Genomic DNA, 14,007 nt, shown 5'->3' on the forward strand with positions numbered 1-14,007 from the left:
TATTATACTGACGGCAACTAACATCCATTCTAATTGCATTTACTCGTCTCCCTACTTCGTATTTCTTTCCAGAAAATCTCCCCATACAGCAGGGAGTCGTTTACATAATATGACTCCCTGCTGTATGGGGAGATTTTCTGATTGCATTCACTCGTCTCCCTACTTCGTATTTTTTTTCCCGAAAATCTCCCCATACAGCAGGGAGTCGTTTACATAATATGACTCCCTGCTATAGATCTACATGACTGTATATACGTTATAATTACTCAATCTGATACGTTATAATTATTATGCTATCAGCCTACATGTGATCCCCGGGCTGGTCGACAGGCGGACCAGCCAGCCTGCTAGTGGGTTCTCGGCCTCGCACACAAATCCACACAAAATGTTACTGCACTGAATGCATTCCCCCGATACACTTCGCATATATACTCATTCTCTTGATGGTACCGTACTCTTGATGGTACGGGACAGGTAGGGGATAGCGCCAGGCATGTCGATGGCACAAACAAACTAACATATGTAGCCAGCTGTCTTTGCTGGTACGGTACAGTACGGTACAGATACGGGATAGCGCCAGGCGTGACACAAACAAACAAACAAACAAACAAACACCAAATTAAAGCTGTGTGGACCCTGGCTAGCGCCAGACGTTACTGAAGTAACGTCTTCTGCATAGCTACGGGAATTAAAGCTGTGTGGACCCTGGCTAGCGCCAGACGTTACTGAAGTAACGTCTTCTGCATAGCTACGGGAATAATTAAAATTATTTTATGTTACATGACCTCCAAGCAGTCGCGTGGAGTACACACAGCATACACGTTTGCACAGTGCGCCGGGCAATGCACCGGGCATCACAACGTAGACATTGCAGTGCAACAGAGATGCATCCCACCTCCGAATCTATGCTGCACAAAACCGAGCCCACGGTGAAGATTTTTTAGTTTAGGTCATCATGAATCATAGAAAACGCGTCGTACTGTAGGTTCAGTGCCAAATCACCGTATCAAGGTAATAGCAGGGAAATCATGTGCGTTTTAACCTTTGGTACGACAAGTAGCAATGCGCAACGGAAATTACCTCGGTGATGCGGCAAAATAACCATGTGAACCAGTGCGAGATGCAGCAAAGGTGAGTCACTATGACCTAAACAAACAAAAAACTTCTCTGTGGGACGATTTTTTCGGAGCAGCACACTCCCGTTTATGTACTCTTGATCCCACTACACTGTATAACATAACTATCAATAGCATGTCGAGCATTACTACAGCCTACAGGACATATCCGTAGAAGAGATCACCGGCGTGCAAAGAGACAGCAACACTGTGCAAACGCTACAAATTGACCAATGCAGACCCACCTTCTTCTTTAGCTTTTGCCGCTGTCTCTTGGCTGCCTTGGAGGTGGACTGATCTGATTTCTTGCTGCTAGCCGTAGCACTGGATGCAGCCATTGCTTCAGAACCAACAATGTATTCCATCACCACTTCGATTGGCTGAGCACCCACAGGCTGCTGCTGCTGGCTCTTGTCCGCAGCTTTCGTACCGACCTTCTTCGAGGATACAGATGAATCACTTGAAGCTGGTGTCTTTGTTGATGACCCAACGGCAGCACTGGGCGGCGGCGGCTTTTTACTGAGCACAGCGGCTGCAGAGGCTGTGGTAATCTGCGACTCAGTCACGGCAGCAGTGGAACCATTAGCACTACCGGCACTAGCACTACCGGCGCTAGCACCACTTGCACCAGTGCCAACTGCACTATCAGCGTCTTCGACACCACTGCTGGCTGGTACATCTTCCAGTGGCAAGGGCTGTGACATGTCCATGGCGCTCTCAGTTGCTGTCGCCGCCAGGAGGCCACTGCCGTCTAAGTGATGATGATGATGGTGGTGGTCATGTGGCTGTGTGCAAAAGCGACAAGGGTAGTCACAGCAGGATCAGCATAAGAACTACAGTATCACAAGGGTAGTCAGAGCAGGATCAGCAACAATACTGAAGTACAACATGCAAAGCACCTGACATGTGCCAATGATGAACGTACAAGACCCAAGTGACTTCAGTGTTTGGAGGTAAAAAAAAAAAAAAAAAGTTCCCCGTGATTGCTACAACTCTTGGCATCACGCAGTATCAGCCCACTTCTTGATGAACACAACTCCAGATAAGCTAGCGTTACAAACAATTGCAGGCCATCGGTTGATTTCACATTATACGGAGAGAATCTTCCATATAAAGGGATGTAAGTACACTTATTCAAATGCCCATCACTGTCATAGATGACGATTTTTGACTGAGATCGTTTGCACAGTGATCTGCTGGATTTCAGCAATGTCATGGTACAGATAACGCAAAATGCTCAAAATGACGCAAGCCCCCCCCCCCCCCCCCTTTGGATCTAGAGGTTCATAATAGAGAGGTTCCGCACTACGTAAAGTTGAGCAACTTTATGTTAGTGGGCGGGAAAAACCCGTGAATTCGCGAGTTTGCACTCCACTTACGGAAAGTTATCTACGGAGAGTACGTAGATAGGGCTCTGATAACGTAGCTGGTCCGTAAGTGGATTGGGGTACAAATTTATGACTCTCTCCCCAGGTCGATCTGGTCGTACACTGCCGCGTTCGGAGTTGCCAAGGGCAGCTACATGATTTGAAAACTCTGTATGGCGGAACCCAGACGCGCATGCAGTTTACGTAAGACTTTCCGTAGATCGACTACGTTTTTTACTAGCGTAATTACGTTATGCGGAACCTCTCTAATATAATTATTATTATCTTGGCAGGGACAATATTCCACTGCAGCCACACCATATCATAATCACTGATAGCAAATCACTAGAACTCCACAGCTGACCTCTGGCCTCTTTACTACCGGTCTCTACACTACAAACAGAACATTACATTTCCAAACCATAGTACAATTTAGAAATGCAAATGGAAGTCAGTGCACAGTGAGGCTTACCTTGCCATTGCTCCTCTTGTTGTTTAGCCTGGAACGCAGCTTTTCTCTCACTGTAGTATAGTTGTGGCTGGCTGGCATAGTCGCAGGCTATCGTGGAAATGTGCAGCATCACACACGCACGAACATTCACATTCACAGCCACACCAACCCAACACACGCACCATACCCACACCGACAACCAGAGACACAGAGCGCTGTTATTATTTGGGACAAGTAGAAGGAATGGCACCGACGGGTACTGTCAGATCGCTGCAAAGCAGTGATATGGTTACATTCTTCTACTACAGGAAACCTCCATCACATTAGGCTACATGCACATCAGGCTAAGCAAACCCCTTGCTTCAGAAACCAGCCATGATCACTTAGTGCTACACTTTTCCAGCAATCACCATGGTCACTCCAGCATCAGATATATCAGCACGGCCAGCATGTTAGGTTCCCTTCTCTGGGCGCTTTCCCAGCCAGGCACTTCTCAGAAAACAAATGTGCTATATACTAAATAGGGCACATGGCACAAAATATGCATGGGATCAGACAGCAGCAGCAGCAGTGGCAGCAGCACCAGACCATCACAGTATATGATACTAACCCCGGCACGTCCAAAGAGCTCGCAGTACATGCAGCGGCAAGACTGCTTTCCAGCAGCAGCAGCACCAGTGCCAGCAGCACCCACGTTACCAGCAGGATCACTGGAACAAGCAGTAACAGCACCAGAAGTAGCTAATCCAGCACCGTTGCCACCAGCGGACAGACCTGCTGTCGTGGTGTTTGCAGTGCCGTTGCCACCGGAGTGAGCAAGAGCATGGGAGCTGGATTCGCTTGGTTCTGATGGGTGATGGATTGTGCAGGCAGGGTTGTTGCATGTCACTGTAGTAAGGAGGCAAGTAGACAGTCCGGAAAGGCAGAAACAGCCAGCAGGCACACATTGAATGGTGTAATAATACGAAAGAATGAAGTTGAAGACTCCACTGCAGCTGTACTTATGGTTGATTCCCTATGGTGGTAAATACACACCTGGCAATATGGCGGTAAATGCAGCGTTAAATACTATGCCGGATACCACAAACCATGCATCGACTAGGCGTCAGGCGCTAACTGATGGTGGTGGTGGTGAGAAGGAGAGCTCTGCACCAGAATAACTTTGCAGTTCAGAGAGCGTGTGTGGGCAGGCGTGTATTTACCACCATATTGCCAGGTGTGTACTTACCACCTTATGAATCAATAATAATACAAACTGCGACAAATGCGATGTGAGCATTCTCCAACACTATGTGCTATGGACATAGCATTCGTCTGAATTTCAGCAATGTCAAACTAAGTGCATAGGACACTTGTATACACATGCACACTGCACAATACAAAGGCTGACAGAATCACCGTCCCAAATACTTCACATACTCAAGAGATCAATGGCCTTTGCAGTTCGTATACATGTAGTATTTCCCATGTGTTTTGGCTGCGTTGGGTGTGTAGCGGCGCCGCATAGTTCTAAACAAGACCTAAATCGAAAGCAGCACTGAGTAATGCAAAAGAAAGAGAGACTCGAGCCGCCAACCCACCCAGTGCAGCAGTTTCACAACGTGCTACATGCATGCAGTCAGCCAGTCAGCACTGGTTGAACCAGTCACTTGGAGTACATGTACTATTGTTTGGTGTGAAATGCAAGCATCTAGTCAACACTACACATAGGTAGACAAACACACACACACACACACACACACACACACACACTGCATTGTACACCGCTGGGTTAATGATAAGGCCTGAAAAGTGCTACATCACAACCAGGCCGCAATCATGACAACGCTGACTTTCGGATCCAGATTCTGTAAGGATCCGTACATGTTTGGGTGGTTTCCTTCACAATAAGTGAGACCTCGGCCAGTAGTGACTGGAGTGGGCTCTACCAGGCGACGCCCACTGCTGGTACCAAAACAAGTTTCACGAGCATGAGAGGACTACCCACCGGTATCATACTTCGCTATGGCAAAGAGTGGATACAATTTGACCGAGAAGTTGTTTTTAATAGTTTTTTTTAAAACTTCTGACGTCATCACATTCAAGTCCTACCAGTCGGGCACAAATCCTGGTCAGTAGTCACTACCCTGTCCATGCACTTATACATGTCCATCTGGAGCTACATTGTACAGCACACTGAGCAAAGAATGCCACGTTGAACAAGCGAACATATACGTACCTTGCATGCTGGCTTGCTCCGCAGCAGTGATACTAGAGTCTTTGGACATGCGGCCGCTGCCACCCTCAGCACGACCACCACCACTACTGCCAACAGCATGCTTGAGAGGAGTTGCAGTGTCGTTGGAGCCGTGGACACGTGGCGCGGCCGGGCCAATGCGTGGCAAGTCATCTGGAATAAGCTCACCGCCGCTGTCTGATGAGCCGTTGGCTGCTGCATCACCTTTAGCTCGACGAGCCTACACCAGGAAATCACATATCAACGCAGCTTGCTTAGGGCAGTGAGCATGGGGATGAAAAGTAGAAAAAAGTGACAACTTGCCGATTTCGGCACACCATTACAGGTGGGATATGAATCTATCACATGGGGTTTCGTTGGCACAAAAACATCCACCACAAACTTCACATACCAATATAAGTCAGACATGGCCGACACAAGGATTTTCAAAGAATCCCTGAATGTATTGAACAAGTAGTGAAGGTGAAGCATATGTGAAGTTCACACAAATCATACTAGTATGGTGCTAATACGTTTTAGTCACATCAGAACAAAAAGTTCAGGGATGTATTAAGGGGGGGGGGGGGTACAGTTATGAACTCTCCTTAGCCCTTTCCGACACGTGACTACTTATTCTGAGAGAGGTTCTCCTAAGCGAACTTTGTGGATGAGCTCCAGCTGTGGCAAGAATCAAGGCAGTGGTGGGATAAACAAGGAACGTAAGCAGACAATCAGCTGTGATTTCATGAACGGAAAATCAAACAGCATACCTCTTTTCTCCTCTGTTCTGCTTGCAGCTGGCGAAGGCGTTCCTGACTTAGCTGTGTGGGGTAGCCCTGTAAGTGAAGGGTTATAGAAGGGCACAGCATCGTAGAATCGGGGTTGAGTCGGTTTTAATAACTCTCCAGATGGTGGTGGAGAAGACACAAGTGACAGTCATGTACAATTACTCAAAAACGGGCACAGGCACATCCCAACTTCCTCCCCAGTGCGAGGGCGATGGGGAGACACGTAGGGAGACAGAGAAAGAGAGAGAGAGAGAGAGAGAGGAGAGAGGGTTGGGGAGGAGGGGGCACTTGTGCAGGAAAACAACACACATACACAGCGCGAAGTTCCTTTCACCACGTGCTATACAAATACAGATGGATCCAATTTGATCTAGGAATTGCTATTCTGTGGCTGAATTTGCACTCACCGGCTGCCCAGGTATGTGCTCACACAGTGCCGCACAGTTTGCACATCTGCACAGACGTTTCAACGGGCCGGCAGCAGAGGAGCGGGACGTGCTGCCTGAGCTAGTGCCACTGCTTGCTGGCACGACTGCCATGGAAGAATTCGGCTTGTTCAGGGGCGCACCACTTGTTGCAGCTGGTAAAGAAGCCTCGGTGAGGGAAGCTGAGGTTGACATGGACTCTACAAGACAGTGACACAGGTACAGAGCGAAAAGGAAATTCTGGTGAATACAGATGCATGAACTGTAACCCCAGTGAGCTAGAAACACATATTTCATATGGTAATTCTGGGAAGAAAGAGCCATGTTCACTCACAAGTAGGATATGGCTACTGCAACAGACTTGATGAGTAGCCATCAACATGAACTCAGAGAATATTCACAGAATCGTCATTGGCACAGTTTCCTTCAAGAATAAAAGCTACTACAAACATCTTAGGACAAACTTTGCAGTGATGAGGTATTCTCCCGGACAGTAGCTTTGACTGACATAACTGTTATACGTACAACGGTTTTTGATTTGACCAGATCTTTGCAAGGACAACCTTCAAATGCACTACATTTACCAATATCATGTGTTTGCATTCAAACGTGTGTGTGTGTGTGTGTGTGTGTGTGTGCGTGTGTGTGTGTGCGTGTGTGTAGGTGTTTCTTGTGTGTGCGTGTGTGTAGGTGTTTCAGCGTATCTCACCTAGAAGCTGCTGTTGGCGGCTGGGCAATCCCTTACGAACACGAGCCGCAGCTTGCGTTATAGCTGGCACCGCAGAGCCAATGTGCGCCGCAATAGCAGAGTAGCTGGACACAGACGAACTACACACATCTGATGCAGAAGATGTGCCTGCATGTAACGGCATAGGTGATATCGCTGAAGCTGCCGAAATTCCAGCCGCCATCTTTCTACTGGAAGCGGAGCAAGTGTGAGTTGCTGCTGAACATACAGTTGTCCGATGGCTGCCGTTAGCAGCAGCAGTAGCAGCAGCTGTGCATACTGGCGGTAGTACATGACCTCTGGGTTGAGCTACTGTACTGGCAGCATGGTGTCCAGGGTGAACAGTGCTAGATGCGGCAGTACACGTAGCCATGCCGTTGCTAGCTTTACAATGGTGGCTGTGCGGATGATGATGGTGATGATGGTGGTGGTGATGGTGGCGCAGTTCGCCGGAGAACGGGTAGTCCACGGGCAACGGCTGCATCCATTCTTGCGGATGCGTGTTCTCGGCGAATGAGTGGAACGGGTCACAGGACATGGCTCGATCAAAGCTACGTACTGCTGCCGTACCCAGCAACATTGCCAAGTCAGGACTGGTACTGGGCAGGGCCATTCGACTGACATCTTCGGCATGCAGTGCCTCTTGCGGCTCATTCAACAAGCGCATTTGCTGCAAACAAGATGAGCAATCGCAGGCTGGCAAACCGGCTTCGCGTGCCTGTTAATGAAAGAAAGAAAGAAAGAACAAAACCTTAGGAACCAGCAACGTGAGCCGGGAGTGCACGACCAAGTACGTACCAGCATCATCAAATGTTAGTGGTGCTATTAAGATCTGCTTCCCATGGCACACATTAGCAGAGTACATGTATATAGTCCAATAGGTACACACAGACAGTGCAGTGCCTTGGCCTGCAATAGTATTAGTGCTCAAATGCCCGTAATGGGCAGAGCGTAGTACGCAAGAGGTACACAAAAGGAAATAAAATAGCGCTGTTTCGTTGTTAGAGTTTCACGGTAAAAAGCCAATCATCAGACAACATAAGGAGATTAGAAGAAGCGCAGGGATATGAAGGCAAGCAGAGGAGCTAGGGTAATCCAGTGCAGACAATATAACAATCAACACCTCCCAGAGGCAGAACGCTCTGACGTGCTAGAATCAACACCTCAATGTGCTGGGTGCATAGGGTGAAACATGAACACACACACTCAAAACACCCCCACACCCTCACACTAATCCACATACACAGTCTCACACTAATCCACACACAGCCTCTCACTCTCACACACTCCATACTCCTGCATTATCGCACCCAGACACACACACACGCACGTACCCCCCCCCCCCCCCCCCCCCCCACACACATGCACGCACCCAGCGCAAATACATAAATGCATGCATGCACAGCCAATGGGTTGCTCACATCTTTGAAATTCTTCACAGCAGCTGAGTAGAGGTCGGCATTGATGAGACCCCTGCCCGTGCCACTGGTACCACTAGCTAGTAGGCTGGGCAGATGAGCGCTTGGCTTGAGAAGGGACAGGAAGAAATGATCTGATAACGGCATTGATGACAGACCTGTTGGATCACCTGGCACGGTAGAAACACAGATTAAAAGACAGGTGAAAAACTCACATGAATCATTCAAAACACGAAAGACAACATACACACACGCACACACCACACCACACACACACACACACACACACACACACACACACACACACACACACACACGAACACACACACACACACACACACAAACACACACACAGCAAAGGAGCAACAATAAAGGGCATATCGGAATCTTTTTTTTCAGTTTGCCCAGTCAAATATTCTGCAGGAGAACGGCTGAAACTCAAGTCATTTCCGACAGTAAGTTAAGTAGTGCGTATTTTCGAAAACACTTACCGTACTTCCGCACATATAAGCGCATGTGCTTATGTCCGGACATAAGCGCCCCCCCCCCCCCCCCCCCCCCCAATTATAAGCGCATGGGCTTATATGTGAACACTATTGGTGAAGCATCCGGGAGCTGAATATACTGCTAAGCATTGTGATAACACCGTTGTTTAGGGCACAGACAAACCTACCTTTATTGCACATATAAGCGCATGGGCATCTACCCGAACATGTTCACACAACAAAAAATCCTTTTTGTAGCAAATTTTCACTTATAAGCCCATGCGCTTATATGTGGGGAAGTACGGTATGATGTTGCACACGGAATACATGTAGCAGCACAAGCGTTGCGTCACTGAGTGAAAGTACCGGGTGAAGAGGCTGAAACATGCACATGCGTGATATCTAACATATTTTCGACTTTTCCACCTTTTCTGTTCAACTTCGCAAAAGTTTGACTACATTTTCAACTCTCAAACTCACTTTCCGCTGAACCTGAGCGCATGTACCGTGCGCGCGTGTGTGTGTGTGTGTGTGTGTGTGTGTGTGTGTGTGTGTGTGTGTGTGTGTGTGTGTGTGTATGTATGTATGCATGTCTGAGTCGGAGTGTATGCGTGTCTGAGTCTGAGTGTGTGTGTGTGTGTGTTGCGGAAGGGAAAGAGGGGAGAGGAGCACAGTACTGTGTGTAATAGTCGAGAGTGGAAATAAAGAAGTCAACACGACGAGTCATGAAGACAATAAGAACACACACACTGCTGCTCTTGCTCTAGTCTCTTACCAGCATCACAACCACCAGCACCACCTACAGCATCACAACCACCAGCACCAGCACCAGAAGCAGCACCATTGCGTATGTGTAGAGCTGGCAATGCACAGGCCGCTGCACTGGCTGCAGTTGTTGAACTAATGGCAGAGCAGCTTGGCATCAGCGTGGAGACAGCATTGGCACTGCAGCATGAAGCATATGCCTCCGGTCTCTCACCCACCGCAGCAGCAGTAGCAGCATGAGCAGAAGAAGTTGCAGACGCTGACATGCCATTTGCTGACATGGTGCCTAGTGGAGAAGATCGATGCTTAGTGCATGGCGAGCCAGGCGGCGAAGCTTCATCATCACCAGTATCGTTCCCACTGGAGCAAGCACTTGCACCACTCTCGGACAAGCCTGGGTCAGAGCAAGATGACGCAGTGGAAGAGGAGCGACGACTACCGCAATGACTTCCACAGTCGATGCACAAAGATGACGCCAGTGCTGCTGCCGCTGCTGAGGATGCCGTTGCTGGTGCGGTCCCCAGTGCTGTCACTACTCCTGTTGCTCCTGCCATCACTGCACAGCTGTCAGTGGTGGCGGACAGCATTGCGGACGTCATCGTGGAACATGGTGTGCACGTGCACGGAATGTCATCATCATGCAGCATGCTGCCCATGGACGACAGGTGCTCCTGCTGTAGGTCATAATCTTTCAGCACGCTCTACACAAGCAACGGGAAGAGCAAACCACACACACACACACACACACACACACACACACACACACACGTACACACACACACACACAGGCACGCACGTACACACGCACCCACACACACATGAGCACGTACACAACATACAATATTCATGTATAGCACATAGAAAATACCATTGCCATGCATTCCTCGAGACACGCCTGCCGCCCTGGCTATGCGGAGCTACTCCACCTGCGGGGACAAGACATGGCGAGGACGGCCACGGACAACCATTGTGTCCACGCTATCGGCGGGTCTAGCGTCAGCAGGACTGAGGAGCCTGAGAAACTTGGCGGACCTAGAGCACCTGCGGGCCATCGCCGCGGACAGGCTTGCGTGGCGCGAGCTGTGCCAGGATGTGCATAAGGCGAAGTAAATGACGGATGGAACACAGGCATTGAACAGATCCAGGCATTCAGCACTTATCATCGAACATGAGTTACATTCCTATCGTCGTGGTCTGTGTTCTTCATTTTTCTTTCTCTTTTTTCCCGAATAGATCCCGTGCATTCAGCAGTTATCATCGAACATGAGTTACGTGCCTATCGCCGTTGTCTGCTATCTTACATTTTTTTTCTCTTTTCTTCTCTGCCCGCTCTGTCTGTCTTTAGGCACATGCGAATACGTGGACTTCCTGTTGACGTAAACGCAGACGTGCGTTAAATAATATTGATAGTAATGCAAATTGGTGCCCAGTGATGCGAAACCCAGTCAGGAATTCAGGTGGCTCGTTTAAGAAGCTTGAGTTATCCGCAAGACTTACGCTCAACACAAGATCTGAATCGACAGTCTGCCCGCCAGGTACACCGTGCGTAGAAGATAATCCACTCATAATACGGCTGTTAACGGCGGCCGAGGACAGGTAGGCATGTCCTGAACATGAAGAACAGCAGTTACACACAACAGATGCATGTACATTCAGACGTACACAAACTTGAAAGGATTCAAAGGCGTTTCTGCTGTAACACTGTGAGTTTCACGGTTTTAACCGATCAACAGACGGCAACTTCACTACAATTTTCCGAAGATATGACTATATAGGCTGCAAGCTTGGATCATGGCGCGAGTGAATGATACGGGCTGATAGTGTGATATGAAAATGATTGTGTGAGTTGGGTGTGGGGTGCAAAATTAGGCGCAAAAAAAAAGAATACACTTTAGGCCTAGGCTCATGCAACCACATGATCTTTTGAGGGAGGCGAGGAGAAGAGCAGTGGAATAACTATGAGTAGCACCTCACTACAATACACTGTAGGCCTAAAGTGAATTCTTTTTTTTGCGCCTATTTTTGCACCCCATTTACCCAACTCACGCAGTCATTTTCATATTACACCATCAACCCGTATCATTCACTTGTGCAAGCCATGCAGGCTTGTCCAAGCCTGCAGCCTATATCAGTCATATCTTCGGGAAATTGTAGTCAAGTTGCTGTCTGATGATCTGTTAAAACCGTGAAACCATCAGCGGCCACTCGCGATCGCCGGCGGGCACCACGGACTCAGGGCGGCAAGCGCCCACATCCACGGGCCACGTGCCGAACGTCAGCGCCGTCTTCTCGGCGTGCGACTCGAAGAACGCGTACGGCGTCGGGTACGACTCCGGCACCGACAGCACCTCGTCAAAGTCCTGGAACATGGCCCACTTGGTGTCCAGGTGACGGTTCATGAACATGCAGTCGTGCATGGCGTACGTCTGCCCGAAGTAGTACGGGTTGAACGCGTTCTGCGCGGCAATGTTGAGCACGCTCGAGTGCGTCGGCGCTAGGCGTATGCCCAGTTGGCGCAGCGCCGCGCGGTCCTGCCCCTCGATGGCGCTGTACACAAAGAAGTAGTCGGCGTGTAGGCGGTGAGCGTAGTAGTCCATCCACTGGTCGATCCACACGTACCGCGGCCGCAGGTGCAGGCACGGCAGGCAGATCACCCAGTCGAACGGTTTGGCGAGCTTGGCGCGGAAGTTGTATGACAGCAAAAACGCTTTTTGAATACTTATTAGGCTCTGCACCTTGCTGTATTGAGCACAGTCACGAGCCACCGCAACTCTCTCCGAATGCACATACAGACGTAGGTAAGCTCACATGTAAGACACATGCAACTACATACATGCACCGGTGCGTAAGCTCACACACAAGACACATGCATGTACATACCGCTACGTAAGCTCACATGTAAAGTGAGCACACAAGTGCTACTCGATTACCTCTCCAACCTACGGGCACACACTTCACACAGGGAGTGACCACAAGATGGAAAGTGGGCAATCTGATTTTCTGTTCCATCTCCATTCCTTCGCGGATTATAATTTTAGTACAGACGGAATTCAAGACAGGTATCCCGTGTTCGTTTCATTTCATATAATAATCAAGAAGAGCAATAGAAAAGCAGTGCTTGTGCTCACAAGTCATAAAACAACAATACTGAAGTACATACCATTCGCGGTAGACACACAGCAGGAGGTCACATCCTGCAAGAAGGAACATGCACACACCAAGGTAGGTGGAACATGAGCACGTGAATGGGCACATAGACGGACACAACAGTCGACTGCAGGCCACACTACCCGCAGTCTTGTGAAAAGTTCCATATGAGAGAGAGAGAGAGAGAGAGAGAGAGAGAGAGAGAGAGAGAGAGAGAGAGAGAGAGAGAGAGAGAAAAGAGAGAGAGAGAGAGAGAGAGAGAGAGAGAAAAGAGAGAGAGAGAGAGAGAGAGAGAGAGAGAGAGAGAGAGAGAGAGAGAGAGAGAGAGAGAGAGAGAGAGAGAGAGAGAGAGAGAGAGAGAGAGAGAGGGAGAGGGAGAGGGAGAGGGAGAGAGAGGGGGGGGGGGGAGAGAGAGAGAGAGAGAGAGAGAGAGAGAGAGAGAGAGAGAGAGAGAGAGAGAGAGAAAGAGAGAGAGAGAGAGAGAGAGAGAGAGAGAGAGAGTATGGCAAGAATCGTAACCAGAACCCTTACCAATGGCAGGGATGGATATTTCTTGCTAGAACCAGAGTGCTGCAAGGACAAGCAAGGACATAAATCACACAATATCAACATGAGCATCACTAACAAGCTTCAGGATCTTTCCAATCAACATTCCAAGGCAAAGGGATTGTCCTGTGCATTGTTGTGCCGGGCATACGCAAATCCAGCCAGAGTGCCACCTTTCAAACGTACAGACTCACATGCACTGCCAAGGACTGTACATCAGAACCTATAGTAACGGATCTGTCCAAACACTAACATTGGCCAGCATCCTCTGGGCGTACAATCACAGTACACAATGACAACACCTGTTGCAGCACACAGAGATGGACAGCTGCTGCATCAGCAAACCGCCATACTAGTATTTGCAAGCGCATAGTATTTATAAGCCACTTACAGAGATCATGTAGTCAAAGCTGAGAGTACGCAGCGTGTCCAAGACCGCCTCGCCGTGTTCACTCATCACTGGCACACTGTACAGGGAGTTGCTGCAGTACACTGACTGGCCAGCTGTGCCTATCGCCAGGCCACCACCAACACCACCGCAGCTGCTGCTGACATAGG

General features: G+C 49.0%; 1 protein-coding gene across 1 annotated transcript in view; it reads right to left on the reverse strand.

Annotated features, from left to right (window-relative positions):
- The window catches only part of LOC135829458 (mucin-19-like), a 38,186-nt gene that overhangs the window by 11,004 nt on the left and 13,175 nt on the right, over positions 1–14,007 (reverse strand). The window contains exons 18-30 of the mRNA XM_065341864.1: positions 13,841–14,007; positions 13,435–13,473; positions 12,917–12,950; positions 11,254–11,363; positions 9,767–10,457; positions 8,510–8,676; positions 7,071–7,806; positions 6,344–6,561; positions 5,919–5,984; positions 5,152–5,389; positions 3,544–3,821; positions 2,955–3,041; positions 1,361–1,900 (exon numbers count right to left, since the gene is read on the reverse strand). The exon at positions 13,841–14,007 is cut by the window's right edge and continues 356 nt beyond it. Coding sequence (XP_065197936.1) covers positions 1,361–1,900; positions 2,955–3,041; positions 3,544–3,821; positions 5,152–5,389; positions 5,919–5,984; positions 6,344–6,561; positions 7,071–7,806; positions 8,510–8,676; positions 9,767–10,457; positions 11,254–11,363; positions 12,917–12,950; positions 13,435–13,473; positions 13,841–14,007 — 3,371 coding nt within the window. The remainder of the gene's footprint in view (positions 1–1,360; positions 1,901–2,954; positions 3,042–3,543; positions 3,822–5,151; positions 5,390–5,918; positions 5,985–6,343; positions 6,562–7,070; positions 7,807–8,509; positions 8,677–9,766; positions 10,458–11,253; positions 11,364–12,916; positions 12,951–13,434; positions 13,474–13,840) is intronic.

This window comes from Sycon ciliatum, chromosome 1 (assembly GCF_964019385.1).
Source record: "Sycon ciliatum chromosome 1, ocSycCili1.1, whole genome shotgun sequence".
Classification (NCBI taxonomy): Eukaryota; Metazoa; Porifera; class Calcarea; order Leucosolenida; family Sycettidae; genus Sycon; species Sycon ciliatum.